This window comes from Phalaenopsis equestris, unplaced genomic scaffold (genome assembly GCF_001263595.1).
Source record: "Phalaenopsis equestris unplaced genomic scaffold, ASM126359v1 Scaffold000002, whole genome shotgun sequence".
NCBI lineage: Eukaryota > Viridiplantae > Streptophyta > Magnoliopsida > Asparagales > Orchidaceae > Phalaenopsis > Phalaenopsis equestris.
This window is the reverse complement of record NW_018164444.1, coordinates 45,737,584-45,754,475: the sequence shown is the minus strand read 5'-3', so window position 1 is coordinate 45,754,475 and position 16,892 is coordinate 45,737,584. Positions and strand designations below refer to the sequence as shown.

General features: G+C 36.1%; 1 protein-coding gene across 1 annotated transcript; it reads right to left on the bottom strand.

Moving 5' to 3' along the window:
- Positions 1 to 3,149: 3,149 nt before the first annotated feature.
- LOC110026794 (uncharacterized protein At1g04910) lies at positions 3,150 to 13,950 on the bottom strand. Its single transcript, XM_020727930.1, has 11 exons — positions 13,534 to 13,950; positions 13,276 to 13,326; positions 13,027 to 13,117; positions 11,808 to 11,884; positions 7,036 to 7,124; positions 6,229 to 6,348; positions 5,360 to 5,476; positions 4,999 to 5,142; positions 4,764 to 4,887; positions 4,479 to 4,670; positions 3,150 to 3,745 (listed from the first exon to the last, which is right to left on the bottom strand). Exons 1-11 carry the CDS (start codon positions 13,885 to 13,887, stop codon positions 3,386 to 3,388), a joined length of 1,719 nt encoding a protein of 572 aa, XP_020583589.1. The 5' UTR covers positions 13,888 to 13,950; the 3' UTR covers positions 3,150 to 3,385.
- Positions 13,951 to 16,892: the final 2,942 nt, after the last annotated feature.

Below are 16,892 nucleotides of genomic sequence, written 5' to 3'. Positions count from 1 at the left end.
TATATATATATATATATATATACACATGATTACTTTGTGCATGTTAAGAGACCAGATGGAGGGTTATAATATATATCCGTGTGTGTGTAATAATAACGTCATAATGTTATAATTTCTCACAAAAAAAAAAATCACAAATTTTGCGGCATGAACTGAGACCAGATGGAGGGTGCTATCTTTCATACACTAGAATGGATCTTGCAGTTTCCAAGGCTACCAAAAGGGCCCCATCTTTCCATGCAGAAATCTTCAAAACTGGTTCACATTCGAGCTACATAGAAGCAATGGCTTGTACTAATTGATGTGTATCGAAAGATTTATGATAAAAGAGTAATTAGTTAACATATTAGCATTGCACTAAAATTTAAAACACTTGGGTAACTAAAGTGACAAGTAGCAGGAGGAGACATCTCAACTTTTTAAGTGAAAACCCCTGAAAAAGGAAAAAAATCATATGTAATAGTGAGTACATGGGCCCACTCCTCACCTGAGTTCAAAAAGATGAAATTACAAAGTTGAGGTACATCATTATTTCAACAATAATTGTCCCAATGGGCTGCGAAGGTCGTAGTCGATTTTTATTGAGGCGTAAGTTCGCAATTAATATTAAGATGGTGGTTGTAGTGTCAATTTTCATAAAGATCATAGTTGAAAGTAATGATAGTAGTTAGTCATGTGGGTCATATACAACTGCATCAAGAGCATCGATTGACCACAAAGACCGGGGTAAGGAGCTGCAAGAGTTGTGAGCCACGTAGGCGTTGGTGACATAGGTCATAGTAGTGAGCTACAATAATGCTCGTAGTTCATAGAGGCCGAAGTTGGGAGCTGCGTAGGCCATAATTGGTCTCTTAGGTTGTAGTAGTATGTTGTGATAACATTCGCAGGCCGCAGAGGTCGGAGTTAGAAGTTGTATTAGTTGAATATCACACAGGACGGAATCGATTACATAAGTCGTACCAGTGAGCTGTGATAACTCTGTAGGTCATATATGCTCAGAGTTGGGAGCGACGTGAGTTATGATAACATGCTTAGGCTGCAGAGATCACAGTTGAGAGTTGCATGAGTTGTGGACCATATAAGTCATTGTTGGTCACGTTGGTCGTGATTGTGAGTTGTGATAACGTCTGTAGGTCATAGAGGTCAAAAATTGGGAGATGCATAAGTTGTGGACTGCATGGGGTCATAGTTGGTCACAAAAACAGTAGTGGGAAGCTGTAATAACGTTCATATGCCACAAATATCAAAATTGAGAAATGCTTAAGAAATGATAACGTTCGTAGGTCGCAGAGTTCGAAGTCGGGAGTCGCACAAAATGTGATAACGTTTATAGGTTGTAGAGACTGGGGTTAGGAGCCGCATGTGTTGTGACAACATTCGTAGCCCGTATGGCCAGAGTTGGGAGTTGCATGAGCCGAGATAATGTTCGTAGGCCGCAAAAGTTGAAATTGGAAACTGCATGAGATGAGATAACATTCACATGCCACAGAGACCAGAGTTGGGAGCTACATGAGCTGTAGGCTATAATTGCTTACGTAGGTCGTAGTTGTGTATTGCAAAGAGAGAGCTTCAGGAGTACAAAGAAAGTGATTGTATCTTGAGAACGACAGTGATAAACAGTTATTGCACTTATGGGTTGTTACATTGTATGTGGGGTTCACATTCCACCATATTGGGGCATTATTACACAGTGATTTGGATACGATGTTACACAATCTTCAGGGTTCGTTGCTCCGTAGGAGGCTTTGTTACTACGGAAGGTTGGTCGTTACTGCACACAATGTTTCGTTACTTCGCAACGTACATCGTGATTCTGCAAAGGGCTTCATTATGATAAGTAGGGGGTGGTCGACGATGACTGAAGGTGACTGTGAGTGATGGTCAACGGTGGTCGGTGGTTACAGGAGTTGACGACATTCGTCAAATCTTCGATGTGAAACACTAGACCTCAGCTCAATATATTATGTTTTCTCATGTTCAAGGTTTAGGTCCTTCCTCCCCCCTTCAAGCGGGGGTGGTGCTCTATTTATAGTCTAGGGGAAGCCTCCTAGAAAATAAGAAATAAATATGGGTCACTCAATCAGACATCCCAGAAAGATCCCCTTGATCTGACGGGTTTCATGAACAATTAAGGGTCTTCGTGATGTCGGAATTGAGTGATCGTAGACTCGTTGGATTCTTCTTGTCAGGATGCTCGATTTGACTGTAAGTTCATCAAATTTGGAATTCATTTAATCATCCAATTGGATACCAAAAGCTTCCAAAAATGATTTAAAGACTTGATCTGAATTTGAACTGACTCAGATTTGGCCACTGTTTAAGTCATTGCGTTCATTTCGTCGAGCCGGCCAATTTGATTATAAATTTATTGATATCGAAGTTTGAATGATCCTCGCTCAAAAAATTACTCTGATATTCTTGTAACGCCTTGAGATTGATGAATGATGAAAATTTGTTGACAACAAATCACTAATATAATTGTGTTAGTTAATAATCAAAGTGTTTTGTTCATTCAAGTTCACTACTGATTCAACTCGGGGATCAGTTCACCCGCTCAAGCAAGTTGAAATAAATAGAATATGGGCTATGAACGACTTAGAACGAGTTTTACAAGATATTCCACAAAACTTTGAAACAAAAAAGGATGATTTAAATGCATACCAAATAATTCTTATGAATTTACCTATCTAATATCAAAATTTTAATATCTACTTATACAATACTCAAATATTTAACAACACGTCAAAAATGCCACTAATACTAACATTTTTTAATACATATTCTCAGACATATTTTGAGATGATTGTGAACTATAATATTAAATAGGTAAATATCTAAGTTTAGATGTTACATTTATAAACACAAAGGAATTGTGTGATATGTATACCATGCATGTATATCCCCCGATTAAAAAAAAAAAAGCACAGGCGATTGAATTAATGAACTAAATTAAAGATTGTCTTGCCTGTCTAATCCTATCATTCTTCAAAGCAATACAACATCAGAACGGTAACAATAAAGCTACAATAAAGCTGCCACCAACAAGAAAATGTAATTTATACTAAAAAAAGGGACAATCCTACAGCGGTTTGTTTTCCATACAAAATATGAATAAATCAATGTCAAAATTCTTATTTAAAAAAAAAAAAACTCTGCAAAACTCAGCACCTAAACATAAGACCAAGTTTTTCTATCAATATATCAGTCTAAACTCGGAGCAAAAGTTTTCAAAAAGATTAGTACAGGAAGAAAAATGGGAAAGAGAGCAAGCGAAGAAAAATCATTAAGAAAAAAAGTAAGAAAAGCTAAGCTCAAGAAGTATCAGCAAAATGTGGATGAAATAAGAATGTACAGAGCAGAAGTGTACCATTAAGAGCAGGAGGGATCAAGCTCTACACATGCATGGTGTCAAAGGATTCTCCCATAAATCATAGTTAGGGAAGGTTTCTTCAGGGAGACCGGTTCGTGTCTGGTGAGTAATGATGACATCCTCGACGAAGGATGCCCATCCCATGTAAGGATCGCCAAAGGATTTCGACATGAGCCCCTTGTCCGGCTTTATGGACTTGAGGCGGTGCCCCATGTACCTCCGAGCACCGATGATCAGCTTCGCAAAGTTGCCGCCATGGGTCATGACAAACACATCTGACTTCAGGCATACAAGAAAATCCAGGGCAGCCAAGCTTGTCACATGCTTCCTGAAACCACTGAGTTCATCTGTGCTGGCTAGTTCCTCCTTTGTGACCTGGAACCGAGTGGGATAAATATCCAAGTATTAATACCCTTTCATACGGGATAAAATATTAAAATCAAACATTCTCAGATTACCAATATAAATATTAGCAATTTGGATATATTAAAAAAAAAACTCTCGACCAATCCTACTGCAAATATATCTTGGTTCATACATGAAAACATAGGACAGAGAGGAAAATGGAGATGCGGAAAATCCGATGACAAACATAAATACTTGTGGAATAAGCTTGGAATCATTAAAGAAACGTATCCACCGTATGCATGGTTCATGGTCATGTAGAATCACGCCATTCAGAACCATGAGATTTCACAATTTTCTTATGAACAAGTTAAAAATTAATAATAAAAATAAATAAATAAACTGCCGGTGGCAACAGAAACTTCAATGGATTAGCAGGACATGTTGAGGAGCCTATAAATAAGCAATCTTAGCTCAAATAGTAGTATGACTTGTACTACTATCATGGGTTAATGACCAGGCCTTGTGCTCCACAAAACTTCTATTCCAGTATAGACAATTATACATACTTGGATTGAAATTTAAAAAAGAAAAAATAAAATAGTAGTCGAAAACTAAAACCGAACATCTTTTAGTTGTAATTTGGAACTTGTTGCTGTCCTCTTAAGCTGCAGAATAACTTTCGAAAGAAAAGATAAAATACTAAATGAAAAAACAACTATTTATATCGCAGATATGGAATGAGCATCCAAGCAGAACTTACCAAATTTGGGAACGTATTCCTAAGAGGAGCCATGCGGTTCTGCCCGCCATACACTTGACCCGATGCAACATAAATCTGTGTTTCTTTAGGATATCCCATGGCACGTAGAATAACAGCTACCTCCCCAGGCTCAAGAGGGCAGCGTCCTTCCTTTCTCTTCTGCAGTGCAAGCTGCCAAAGATGAGACCCATTCTGCAAACAAACATTAGAATGGCACCATTTATCAGCCTTCCAGATGGTTCCCTTATCTATGATAGAATCCATTACTGAAAATTCTCAGAATACCTTGAATCTCCTAGGCCATTCCTTCTGCCTGTAAGCTGCCATCATGGCCTTTTCCTCTCTTGTTCCAACAAAATCACAAAATGAAAGACCGACCATGCCTTTCTCAAATCTCAGATGAAGTGCCCTGCAGGGGGAAAAAAAAAAAGAGCAAGTCATGCATATAAACTAGACATTTTGATGAAAATGACAATCTGACCTGATAAGCTTAAAAAAACGATACTATATCAATGGTTACATGTAAGGGTTTGGACTTCCAGTCCGATTTCTCATCCTTAATGCGAGAAGATCAGCCATTTCTTCAATCTCAGGTAAAAATTTCAATGCATGGTAATTGACACGACATCTAAGCCTGTTTATTTCAGGAGGGACGTTATCATACCTGAATATCGACAAAGCAAAGGAGTATGATCAATGCTTATATGAAAATGAGGCTGCTTATAACAATGTTCTAAAAAAAGATGCTAAAAGCTTGGCCGGTTTTGAAAAAAGTTCACGTTCAAATAGCAATTATTACCAGTAAAGAAATCTGCAAGCTCATTGCACATCAAGTTGCTAGCATAGACAAATAAGTATAAATAAGCTAACGTTGGACTTACCCAAGCCTATCGACAAAGGGCTTGAGAGCCATAATTTTCTTCTCCTTAATCCGTGGAAGTACATTATCTATATAAAAATTTGCAGGAGCATACTTTGGGATGTTTTTCACAGTACGCCTGCAAAAACAACTTAAAGTCACCACCTTCATTTCTATCCATGAAATGTGGCGAAGTAACAACAATGAATCAAATGGCAAACTGAACAGGTTCAATGACAAAGCCAAAAGAGCCATGATACCAATCTAATCAAATAGATCATGTGTTTTAACAAAGAGCACTAAAATATGGGTCAGACAAGATGTGGGATGTGAATAAGGACTCAAAATAAAAAGATCGTTCCGTGTCATTGAGAGATTATGTGAAGAAAACATAGGACAATAGAAAACAAGGAAAAGGGGGCATGGTAGTTTTAAAATGCTTTACAATTTTGAGATGATAACCTTTGCATCAATCAGGTCCCGGGTCAAACAAGGGCTCACTTAACATAAGATAGCAGGTCCAATACTCAAGTATAATATAGTCAAGATAAAACCTAATGATCAGAGCTTTGTTTAGAAAAATACATTAGCTTAAGTTTATTAAAAAAAAATGAACGAACAACCAAACAAACAATAGTAAATCACGTTAGTTGTTCATGTCCAAGGCATATGCCAATTGGTCTTACGAGTAAAAGGACAATACAGCAAAATGCACCTCACAGGTCACAGAATAAGAAGCCTAAGTTTTTAAAGACCTAAAATGTACCGAGAAGTGTTTAGGATTCTTAAGAAAATCCAGAAAAGTAAAAAAAAATAAAAAGACAAAATATATGCACACAAATACATATGTGCAACATAAACCAAAATATACACAAATGCTCCAACAAAAACCTTATACTTGTAAACAGCTCTGCTTTGTCGGTAAACCAATCAGGAATATCACGTACAATACGTACATCATCCTTAAGATAATCAATGAAATGATCTACGTCGAATATGTGTTCAAGTTTCCTGTAAACAATTAAAAATAATGAATAAAAATAAACTTTTAAACGTTAAAACAGGTGGTAAAGATGATCAAGCAGTAAATACTGGAATAAAACACAAGTAGATAATAGCTGGTGAAATTCTTAAAGTGATTGTTCATTTTTTTTTAAATAACCTGCTCATTTAAAGCTCCATGATCACAATATGAATCAAGTTCAAGCTAGCATAAATTTAAGAGAATCAAGCTTGAACGCTATCACAAAAGCTTAAATCAAGCTAAGTCTGAGCCTTGAAAATCTTGGGGTAAATAAGCTCAAGCGAGCACTGCCTCCTGCACATCTCAGCTGGACTCATTTGCAACACTATTGTATCCTATTTTTCAAGTTTTTTCATTCAGAAGTTTTGTCAAACTTTGTTGAACAGGTTGCAATATTCCAGATAAATGACACTTTCTAAATAAATCCAATTTTCATTTCCCTAAGAGTAGGTTACAACAAGAAGGGAAACAGTTTTCCAAATAAGCAAGAACATATAAGCAGTTTCAATATTGATCATGAGTAGAAAGAAAAAAGCCAAACTCCTTCAAAAACGAATCAATAAGTTGAATTGACTAATCTAATGATGATGCAATTACTGCCATTATATTATGCAAGAAAATTATGACCATTGGATAGTTATAATAACATCCACATCAGAAAGAGAAAATCTCACGTTTGATCCTTCCATATCTGGTCTTGTTTCAGTACTGGTAGAATGAGAGTTGCATTCATTATTTTTGCTACTGCAACAGCATTGCATATCTGCAATCACATTAAATAACAAATAGAGAAACTCAAATCTAATTCAAAAGTTATAAATAATCAAACTGCAAAGAGTTGCATATAAAATAATTTAAAAGCAAGAAATTATATTTTTTATCCCTCAAGCAATCATTTTCAATCTTAGTGTGAGATTTATAAGCAAATAAATTAATAGGTTTGAATAGTGTAATGCTCGGCTGGGTTTGGACCATTTATACCCCTGCATAAAAATAACTTGTCTTTTATGAAAGATCTTAATTTAATTCTTCTTATTGCTTTCTTCATTTGATTTGCTTATTCATATTTTCTTAGATGTAAAATTCTACATAAAAATAGAGGATGTTTGTGTGTTGAAAGACGCATTGATGAATATTATAAACAATTTTTAGGCAAAACATAATTTTTCTTCTCATTTTGATGTCTCTCTCCCCCCTCTTCTAAGGCTATCTCACATAAACCCTCAAACCCCGGATATATCCCTCTTTACCTCACAATTTAAAAGTAATCTGAATATTAAATTTGATATGTTTGATCTCTATATCCATGAAAATATGACATGAAAAGTCTAAAACCTAAAAACTATCCTTTCTTCCAATAAAATCCTAATTGTTTTGCATGCATTGAAACCTTAATTGAATTCCTCACCATCCCATTGAATCTCTCATCCAACGTGCTCTCATCCAACGTGCTCTCATTATTGAATCCAACGTGCTCTCATTATTGAATCTCTCATCCAACGTGCTCTCATTATCCTTCCTAATTTTGTTCCACAAATTCCTCCCGCATTATTGAATCTTCCTTCCTAATTTTGTTCCACAAATTCCTCCCGCATTCAAACCTTAATCCACTAAATATCTTATTTCCCAAAGAACTCTATTAAAAAAAATCCACCAAATTGATGTTCTCATCCATTTCCTCAAGATCTACTTATTCCATCTTCCATCCACATGTGCTGATAATGATGACCATTAATTAGTTACGCCTGAACTTAAGCCTAATTCACTACTGAAGCTTGAAATGATTGAGTAGTTGTGTCAAAGTCTTGTCCAAATATTGAGCAAAAGCGGGAAAGCTTGTAAGAGCCTAGTGATGATCCTAAACTAAATTCCCCTATAATTGTTGTTAAAGCAATCTTGAGATAATAATACAATGATGATCCCAAGTCTTCTGGACTATTTCCTGCCCATTCACGCTCCACCATTCACAAGTTGACTTTACCGCTATTACCACCGTTCGACAATTATATTGATCAGATTGCTGATTATACACAAGAACATAATGTAATGGAAATGCCTGGATTTAAGGTCCTCAAATTTTCCTCTAGTTATTGTGTCGGAGTTGCACTCATCTAGTAACATTGTTTCAGATAATCTTGAGATAAACATACTGAATGTTCCTTACAAAACTTATACTAATACCATCTGTATTAGTACTACAGGTTAATTTCACATGGCCATTACTACCTAAGTCATATTAACAAATAAGATATCTGCCCATGTTTATATGATCAACATCTAGCTTCGAAGAATGAAAATTACCAATCAATTGCTATGCCTAGCTCTTCATAAGTTTGTTTTGATGGACATTAACCTCATCCAAGTTCAACAAATTATTACACAAGTCTTTGCTATTCCAACTCATTATCATAAGTGAAATGCCATCAGTAATTTATTTGGATTAATTAAATAATAATGATGTAATTAAATATATCTTACTTAGAGTATTAATTCATATAATACAACTCTTTGATCAAAGATCCGACTTTATTTCTTTTAGCAACCTTTATATTGCTTGTCTTATTGATATTCTTTATATTTTAAGATATAACCAATAAAAGAAGATATTTGTATGATAAAAGATGCGTGCTTGAATATTATAAGTAATTTATAAGTATAGTCTTTCTCTCTCCTCTCGATATTTCTCTCCTATCTCTCACTTTTTAGGCACTCTCTAACCCAACCTCGCTCTCATTCTCTCGTCATACGTTGAAATAGAAAATCTAATCTAGTTGAGCTTGATCCTAATAGAAAAAAAATAGAAATGGAGTAATAAGGGGGAATGGTATGATGGCACGCCACTAAAAGTAGCCATGACAAAAAATAGTGATGTTTGGGTAACATGCATATTGGTGGGTAGAAGAAACATGCACATGGGCACATTTATGCAATCACACAGGCAGAAGCAAACATGCACGTGCTCGCCCATGCATACACGCATAGACACTTGTACATGCACCAGCGCACACATGAAGGACATGCTACAATCAATCCCCATCATAAAACATCCATCTCTTTGATTGGTTCAGACTTAAATTAGATCTTCATCTTTTTACAAGTCTCAATATCACATTTAAAAAGTTGAAGCATAATTTAAACCCCAAATATTCAAAATAGTGGATGAATGATATAAAATGTGAGAGGATAAAAATTTATATCCTTAAATAGGGATGGAATTTTTTCCTCGTACGAGAGAATTTAAATTCTTCACCTAATTAGATTTAAATGTTTTGACATGCAAAAGCAAAAAACAAATCAATCACTCTTTGACATCATCGAAACTAGCAAGATGCATTCAATGATTTTTAAGATAATTTGATCATCAAACAAATTAATCAAAAATTTCATAATAGATAGATGGCTTCAATTGCATGAACAGCTAATTATGATTTCAAAATTTAAAGGCTTTCAAATAGCTTAGAATTAAATGCATTAGTTGTTGAAGACATCATGTGGCCATTGGATCACTGGATGGATTATTTTAACAACATATTGGTGAGACGAGACTTTTTGAAAAGGCTTCCATATTTTATTTAATCATTTTTGTATTTTATATATTTGATGAATTTATTAAATAATAATAAAAAACACATGAAATCAAGTAGCATAAATTTTTATGTTGCATGTGACACAAGGCGTCTCCCACGCCTTTGCGAGACGCGGCAGCCCTGAGGCTACTTGGACCGGTTTAGTCAGTCCCTGCATGGACCAGTTCAGTCCAGTGGATCTGAGAGGTTGGTTGATCCTTTGATTCCGTGGGATTGTTGCCTAACTGACGGGATCCCATCATAGGTACCCTAGTATTATAAGTATGACTTTTTCATGTTTTAGGAGAGCTTTTCATTGTATTTGTAGTTGGGAAAGCAGTCGACATCTCCAGTTCTCCCTTCTAAGGTTGTATCCAAGAGCAAGTGGTGCTCTAACTGTATCTTGTTCCGAAGTGGTGATTATCTTATGTTCCCCCTATCCTCCATAGCCTTCCCTGCGTTGTAATCGTTGTCGTCCCTATTGCAGACGCTTAAAAGAACAACACCCATGCCATCCTTGCAGCCCCCACCTTCCTTAAAAACCTTTCTACATCGTAAACTGTCCACTTCCCTCTATCTGAGTCGCCCCCTCACAATATGTTATTATCCCACTGTTCCAACCTTCCCTCTATCCGAGTCGCCCCCTCACAATATGTTATTATCCCACTGTAGCTCTCCCTCTACCACCCAACTGCTGCCAGACATCCAACCCTAGCCAATCTTCCATCTTCAACCACCCAGTTTAGCCCTTTTCGCCCTGCTCACCCTTCTGTCGTCCAACCACAATCAACCTTCCACCTTCTGTCGGCCAATAGTGGCAACCCGACCAATCACTTATTGCATCCGCCCTTCCCATCCACATAACCGATTACCACTCCCCTTTGAGAATACACCTAGTTGAGTTTGTGTGTCTTGTTTGTCGTTATTTTCCATTTCGGTGTGTTGAGTTGTAACCGCCTATTGGTTTTTCAGTAATAATATTTGTTTGCTTATTTTTATATAGATTAACTTCAATATCTGCCAGTTATAATAAATAGTGTAACTTTTAGTTTGAGAATTATAGAAAGTTGTAGCTTACAAAAATAAATTAAGATTAAAAAAATAATTGTGAATCTCCAAGTGAAAGAAGAAAAGTTGTCTCATTTATGCATGTAAATATGTAAATTAGTCATTGCTTAATGAAATTCAATCCATAAGTAAATTTATGTTGTAGAACATAACAAAGTGATTTTGAGTTTGCTATTACAAAATCCCATCGATGCCAAAAAGTAAAATAGACTTAAAAGGATAATAACCATTCTCCACCTAGGAGGGGAAAGGTTCATCTCATGCACGCATAAATTCATCATCATAAAAATTGATGAAAACCAATCTGAATATAATTCCTATATAGTTTATCTGAATGAACAATTAGGACTTGATTATGAGAATTATATAAAGTAGTAGATCATCCTCCATCTCCCTCGTTGAGGCCCTTTTCACTTCCCTCATGGAAGTAACTTGCCCCACTACTTTTCTACATTTTTTTTTTTTTTTTCTACAGCAAGTGTTAATCTGCAATCAAAACTCTCATTCAAGTTATAATCCATCAAATTAGAAACATCATCGCTCTTCATAATGTCGCATGACAAAGAAACTAGCCCTGATAATAATCAGGAATACAATTAGTTTCTTAGTTAAGCAATATCAAGCATGTAAGAAAAATGAGTCATGAATTTCTGAAAGAAAAAAATGCAAAAATTACGCTTACTGATAATACTAATACCCGGGCAATACACAAACAACAAAAACAGTTACGATCGATGAAATTAAATAAAAAATTACAATTAAAGATTCAAATAACCTAACATGTAAAATAAAAAAAATAAAAAAAAACATACAGCTATTCGTTGCTGGTTTAGACCACCCTCCGCATGAATGAATATATAGCCATTAGTTTCATTTTCCGGAGGAATGTCTGCAAAGAAATGCAGGCTTACCAAGAATGCATGAAGAAAAAAAGGAGAATATTCTATAAATATAATGGACACATGGTGCTGTGCTCATAACAATTTGTCCATGATGTTTCATGGGTAGCCAACATAACAATAACAAAAAAGAACAAGCCACAGAGCTGTCATACCACAAAAAAATAAAAAAACAGAGAAATAGCTATTCAAATAAAAGAAACAATTATAAGTAATGCCGGTATTGTATTCAGGACCAACTTTCTTATCAAGGTCAGGCTGCTATTGGAAAGATAATCTAAAACAAACTAGAGGAGAATGCTACATGAGTATATTATATATACAATGGAAAAATATCGGCAAGGTTTATAAGAACTATTTGGGTATATTCATTATAAATGAGAAAAAGCTCCATAAGACTAAGTTTGAAAAAATAAAGGCTTAGAATAACTAAAATTAAATCCGACTATTATGCTAAGAAGGCGAGTTTATTTTGTTAAAAGCTAAACCTAATATACTGTTGCATCAACTATTTGAGTAAATAGCTTGAACTTAAAAAAAAAGGACAAACCGCATTGTTCTTCTATATTTATATATCTAACACCAAAACTTTTTTTTTTACATATAACACTTACATATTTCATATCATAAAAAATACCATTGTTATTAACTTTTAAAAAGTGAAATACCAAATTTTCATGCATGGGCAAAGTGCCATAAATTTAAAAATCAAATTTTACTTGTTAGACATGTAAAAACATTGGAATTGTGTAATATGTATGTAAATCTTCCAAAAAAACCCATCTGCCAATGAAAGCCTAGTAACAACTGCAAAAAGGTGCACGAAATTGAAAACCTTAGCCGCAAGACAAGGTTGGATTCAAACACGCCTCCCTACTCGAGTGAGAATTTGGATCATAAAGGGCACCCTCTGCATAAATATTCCCTTCACTTTATTTCTCTTCCTTCATCTAATTTTTAAGGGTATTGGGATTAGATTGACAGGGAGATAAGACCAAGTTCATTACAAATTAATACCGAAACAAAAGACACCAAATCATAGAATGACTTGCAAGCATGAAGACTTTGTGCTGCAAAAGAGTTTTAAAACAACAACCCCTAGCAGAAGTTCAGTTTGAGTTCGTATAATTACCAGAAATAGGCTTCTTACTTCGCTCAGCACATGGCTTCCATGACGTTGTAGAAGAGTGTGGATTTTCCCAAAGTGATGGAGGCTCCCTCGCCTGTTTGAGAACCAAAATACAAATACCTCAAGCAATATTCTTCAAAAAAGAAAGAATCAGACAACCCATAATGACATAACAAATTAAAAATGCTAGGTGCTAATGAGAGAAGTGCGACAAAAACCTCAAACAGATAGAGCTCCTGCCAGTCAACTCACCATAGGGCAGTGAAGAGTAATTCCTTCCTTAACGCACAAGTAAGGCGCATTCTAAATAAACATCAGCAATACTTTGGATAAGAAACAAAAAGATAACAAGATATTTAGTACAACTAAATCAACCTTAAACAGATCCCCACTTACTAACTTGCTATAAGACAGGCTAAAATCACGCAGAAATCCAAATAGTAGAACTGGCCGGAAATAAAGATCCAAAAAACAATAATCAGCGACGAAATAATATGAGAGAAAGCTCACCAGGCGGGTCCATATGAAAGGAAGAGACAGGAGGCCGAGAAGGAGAAGCAGAGCAAAGGACGCAAGCTGAAATCGATGGGAGGAGAAAAGAGAGTAAACCCTAGGGTCGTCGAGTGGGAGGAGAGAGCGGATATAATGCGGGAGGTGGAGTGGAAAAGAGCGATGAGGCTCTTTGTCGCGGTCATGATCCCGATCACGTGACCGATCCCGGCCGCGGGAGAAAGGGCGATGACCATCACCGTCGCTTCCGCCGGCCATTTCGCCGGAGAAGAAAGGTGAGACAGTGTCGTCGCGCTTCAGGGGGGAAGACCCCGCGCGGGTACCCATAGCTACCGAGTGCCGGATCTCGGCCATGGCTTCCAAAATAGGTGAGAGGGATCCGAGTGGATACAGTGCCGGGTCGAAATAGGTGGATCACTGAACTGCTTCGATTTAGTGCTCTAAGTAGAAATCAGTTCTATTTTAAGGCCAGTTTTTTTCAGCTTTTAAGGCTCTTCGGCTTTTAAAATCTACTTTTTTTTTTTTTAAGCTTTTAAAATCTACTCTTTTTTTTTTATAAAAATGTCGTTTATGTGTGATTGGGGGCTCACCTAAAATATTATTTTCACGGCCAAGGGCTACACCTGCGTCCCTCGGTTCACAAATAAATAGTGAGGTTTTTTTTTTTTTTTTCATTCGCTACCCTCGCTTTCATGAAAATATATTGCCTCAGGATGACACACGTAGAGCTGCGTGTGTAGTCCAATCAAATGTCGCCCTCTGGAAAAGCCAGACCCACCTATTAAAGCACAAAAAAAAAAATTGTCTATGAGTCGCGATCAGGCCCGACCCTAAACCCAAACCTGCCTCTTCATTCAAAAAAATCTTTTTCATTTTCTCCGCACTATTACGAAGTTTGAGGTCCAGCGTCCGTTTTGTCTTCCTCGGCGAAACGCTACTCCCTTTGTTGGCAAACCCTAGGCATTATGCATGTGTTATTGATGTGTTATGCTTTCTTATAACATCTCTAACTCTATGCATTATGCATGTGCTACTTCCTTTGTTGGCGAAATCCTAGGCATTATTGCTGTGTTATTTCTGTGTTATTCATGTGTTACCTCTTTTGATGTGTTATGTTTCTGTTATTCCTGTGTGATTGATGTGTTATTTATGTGATGACATCAATGACATATGAGTAACTTATGTTGAATTCTTATTATTATATTATGAAGGTTTTATTGAAGTGTTACTGATGTGTAAACAAGAATAACACCTCATGATCACCTTCATATCACACGAATAACACATAACCCGGTGAACGGCGGGTAACACCGATTAAATCGGCGGTAACACGGAGAATATTCGCCGCGTAGCACAGCAAATTACGCAGAGTAACGCATCAAACTACTGAGTAACACCAATTTAATCGACGGTAACACCGAGAATAACACAGCACATAACGTGGAGTAATGCAGCAAACTGCGGAGTAACAACGATTAAATTGGCGGTAACACAAACAGTGGTAACGCACACAACAGAGAAATTGTTCGGGTTTCGTTCGGGTCGGGTTCGTGTGTTCATTTAGTCTGATTTCGAGTTTAATTTAGCCTGATTTCGTCGTTGGGCCCGGCTTTTCCATAGGGCGACATTTGATTGGACTACGCACGTAGCTCTACGTAGGTAGTCCCGAGGCAATATTTTTTCCCGCTTTCATTAGTCTCCTAGCCCTAACTCGCCCCGAATGGATCTGAAGCCCATTGCCCTTGCTTTCATTCATCCCCCATTATTATGCATTTTTAACTTGACTCCTTGCATTTCTCTCGCAATCCATGTTTCGATCAAATGCTAGAGGAAGAACTTATACGCTGATCGTGACCTAGCTTATTGTGAGGAGGAAAAAATATTGCATTTGCATATTTTGGGTTATTAACATGCCCTAACCTTTTTTTTTTTGTGCTCAATCCATTGATGAGGAGAGGAGTCATGTCCTTCTGTCTGATGTATATTTTATTTATTAGCTTGATATCATCTCTGAGGAGAAAGAAATCGAATGTCTCTTTTGGTGAGAAGAATTGTTTAGCCTATTACGAGGAGAAAAAAATGTTGGATTTCATTTATTTTATAATGATCGTGCTAAACTCTTAAACTTTTCATTTAAATGCCAACCGTTCTTCATTTTGAGTTCAAGCAAACCAAAATATGTTTTATTTTATTTTCTTTTTTTGTTTATTATTTTGCTTTTTCTATTATTGTGCAACTTGAGTTCCATGTTATTAAATGTTTCGTGCTCATCCGGCCGTTCGTGAATCCGGCCGTAATATTTTTTCCATATTGGCAACAAGTCCGATCATGATGGTGTGTTATGGGTTGGTTATGGTCCTCAATTGTGACTCCATCATCAATAGTGACTCCATGATGGCTACCAATTGCAATGTCTCCAATTCACAAGTGAAGGGTACCATTTTGGAGCCCGTATGACTTCAATTCAAAAGAGTTGGGTTATTGAACATTTAAAATTTGAATTGGCAAAAACAATTTGGAAGATTTACATGCATGCCACTCATTTTTTTATATATTTGCATATTCAACACCTAAACTTCAACTTTTACATATATCTCATCTTACATATGTGTGAATAAGTGTTAAATTTTAAAAATTTAAAATAATGAATTTATAGATGCGATATGAAACATTTTCATAGATATAAAAAAGAAAAATTTAGGCTTTAGACATGCAAAAACATAAGAATTGGATGATATGTACGTGAATTCTCCTAATATTTTTGAGGTGCTCATGACTTCATCCGCTAGGGTATAATTTTGATAGCAGAGTCACTATAAGTATGTCAAAATTGGATTTGATTTTAGCACTCAATTAACGACCGATGCTTTCAAATGTGTTTTAATGACTTGATTCAGACTCAAATTAAATCAATTCCAGTACCATTGAGTTCACCTTGTCCAAACGATCAACACGTTGAAATCAGAACTCTGGATAATCATGAATTTGAATCTGAAATATTTATTGCTTAAAATGTCTCAAATTTCATTTCATGTTAAATGATAAAATATCTTGCCACGCGAATAAATTTGGGAAGAATTCAGGATCAATGTTTGGCTATTGAAAACTATGACAAAATGTCACAATTTCATAGGTAGAATATTGTCCTAGCCATGAAAAATCAAAAATCATAATTTATTCGTAAATCAATCACATGTGCAGTCTACAGGATGAAGGTTAGATATATAAGAAACAATGACATTAAATATAAAATTTTGCTTGGCAATCTAAATGTCAAATTAGTGTAATTTGGATGAGTTCGTAGCGGTCATTCATGCTTAAGGGTCTGTTTGGGGCAGCTTGTGCGTTTTATGATAACC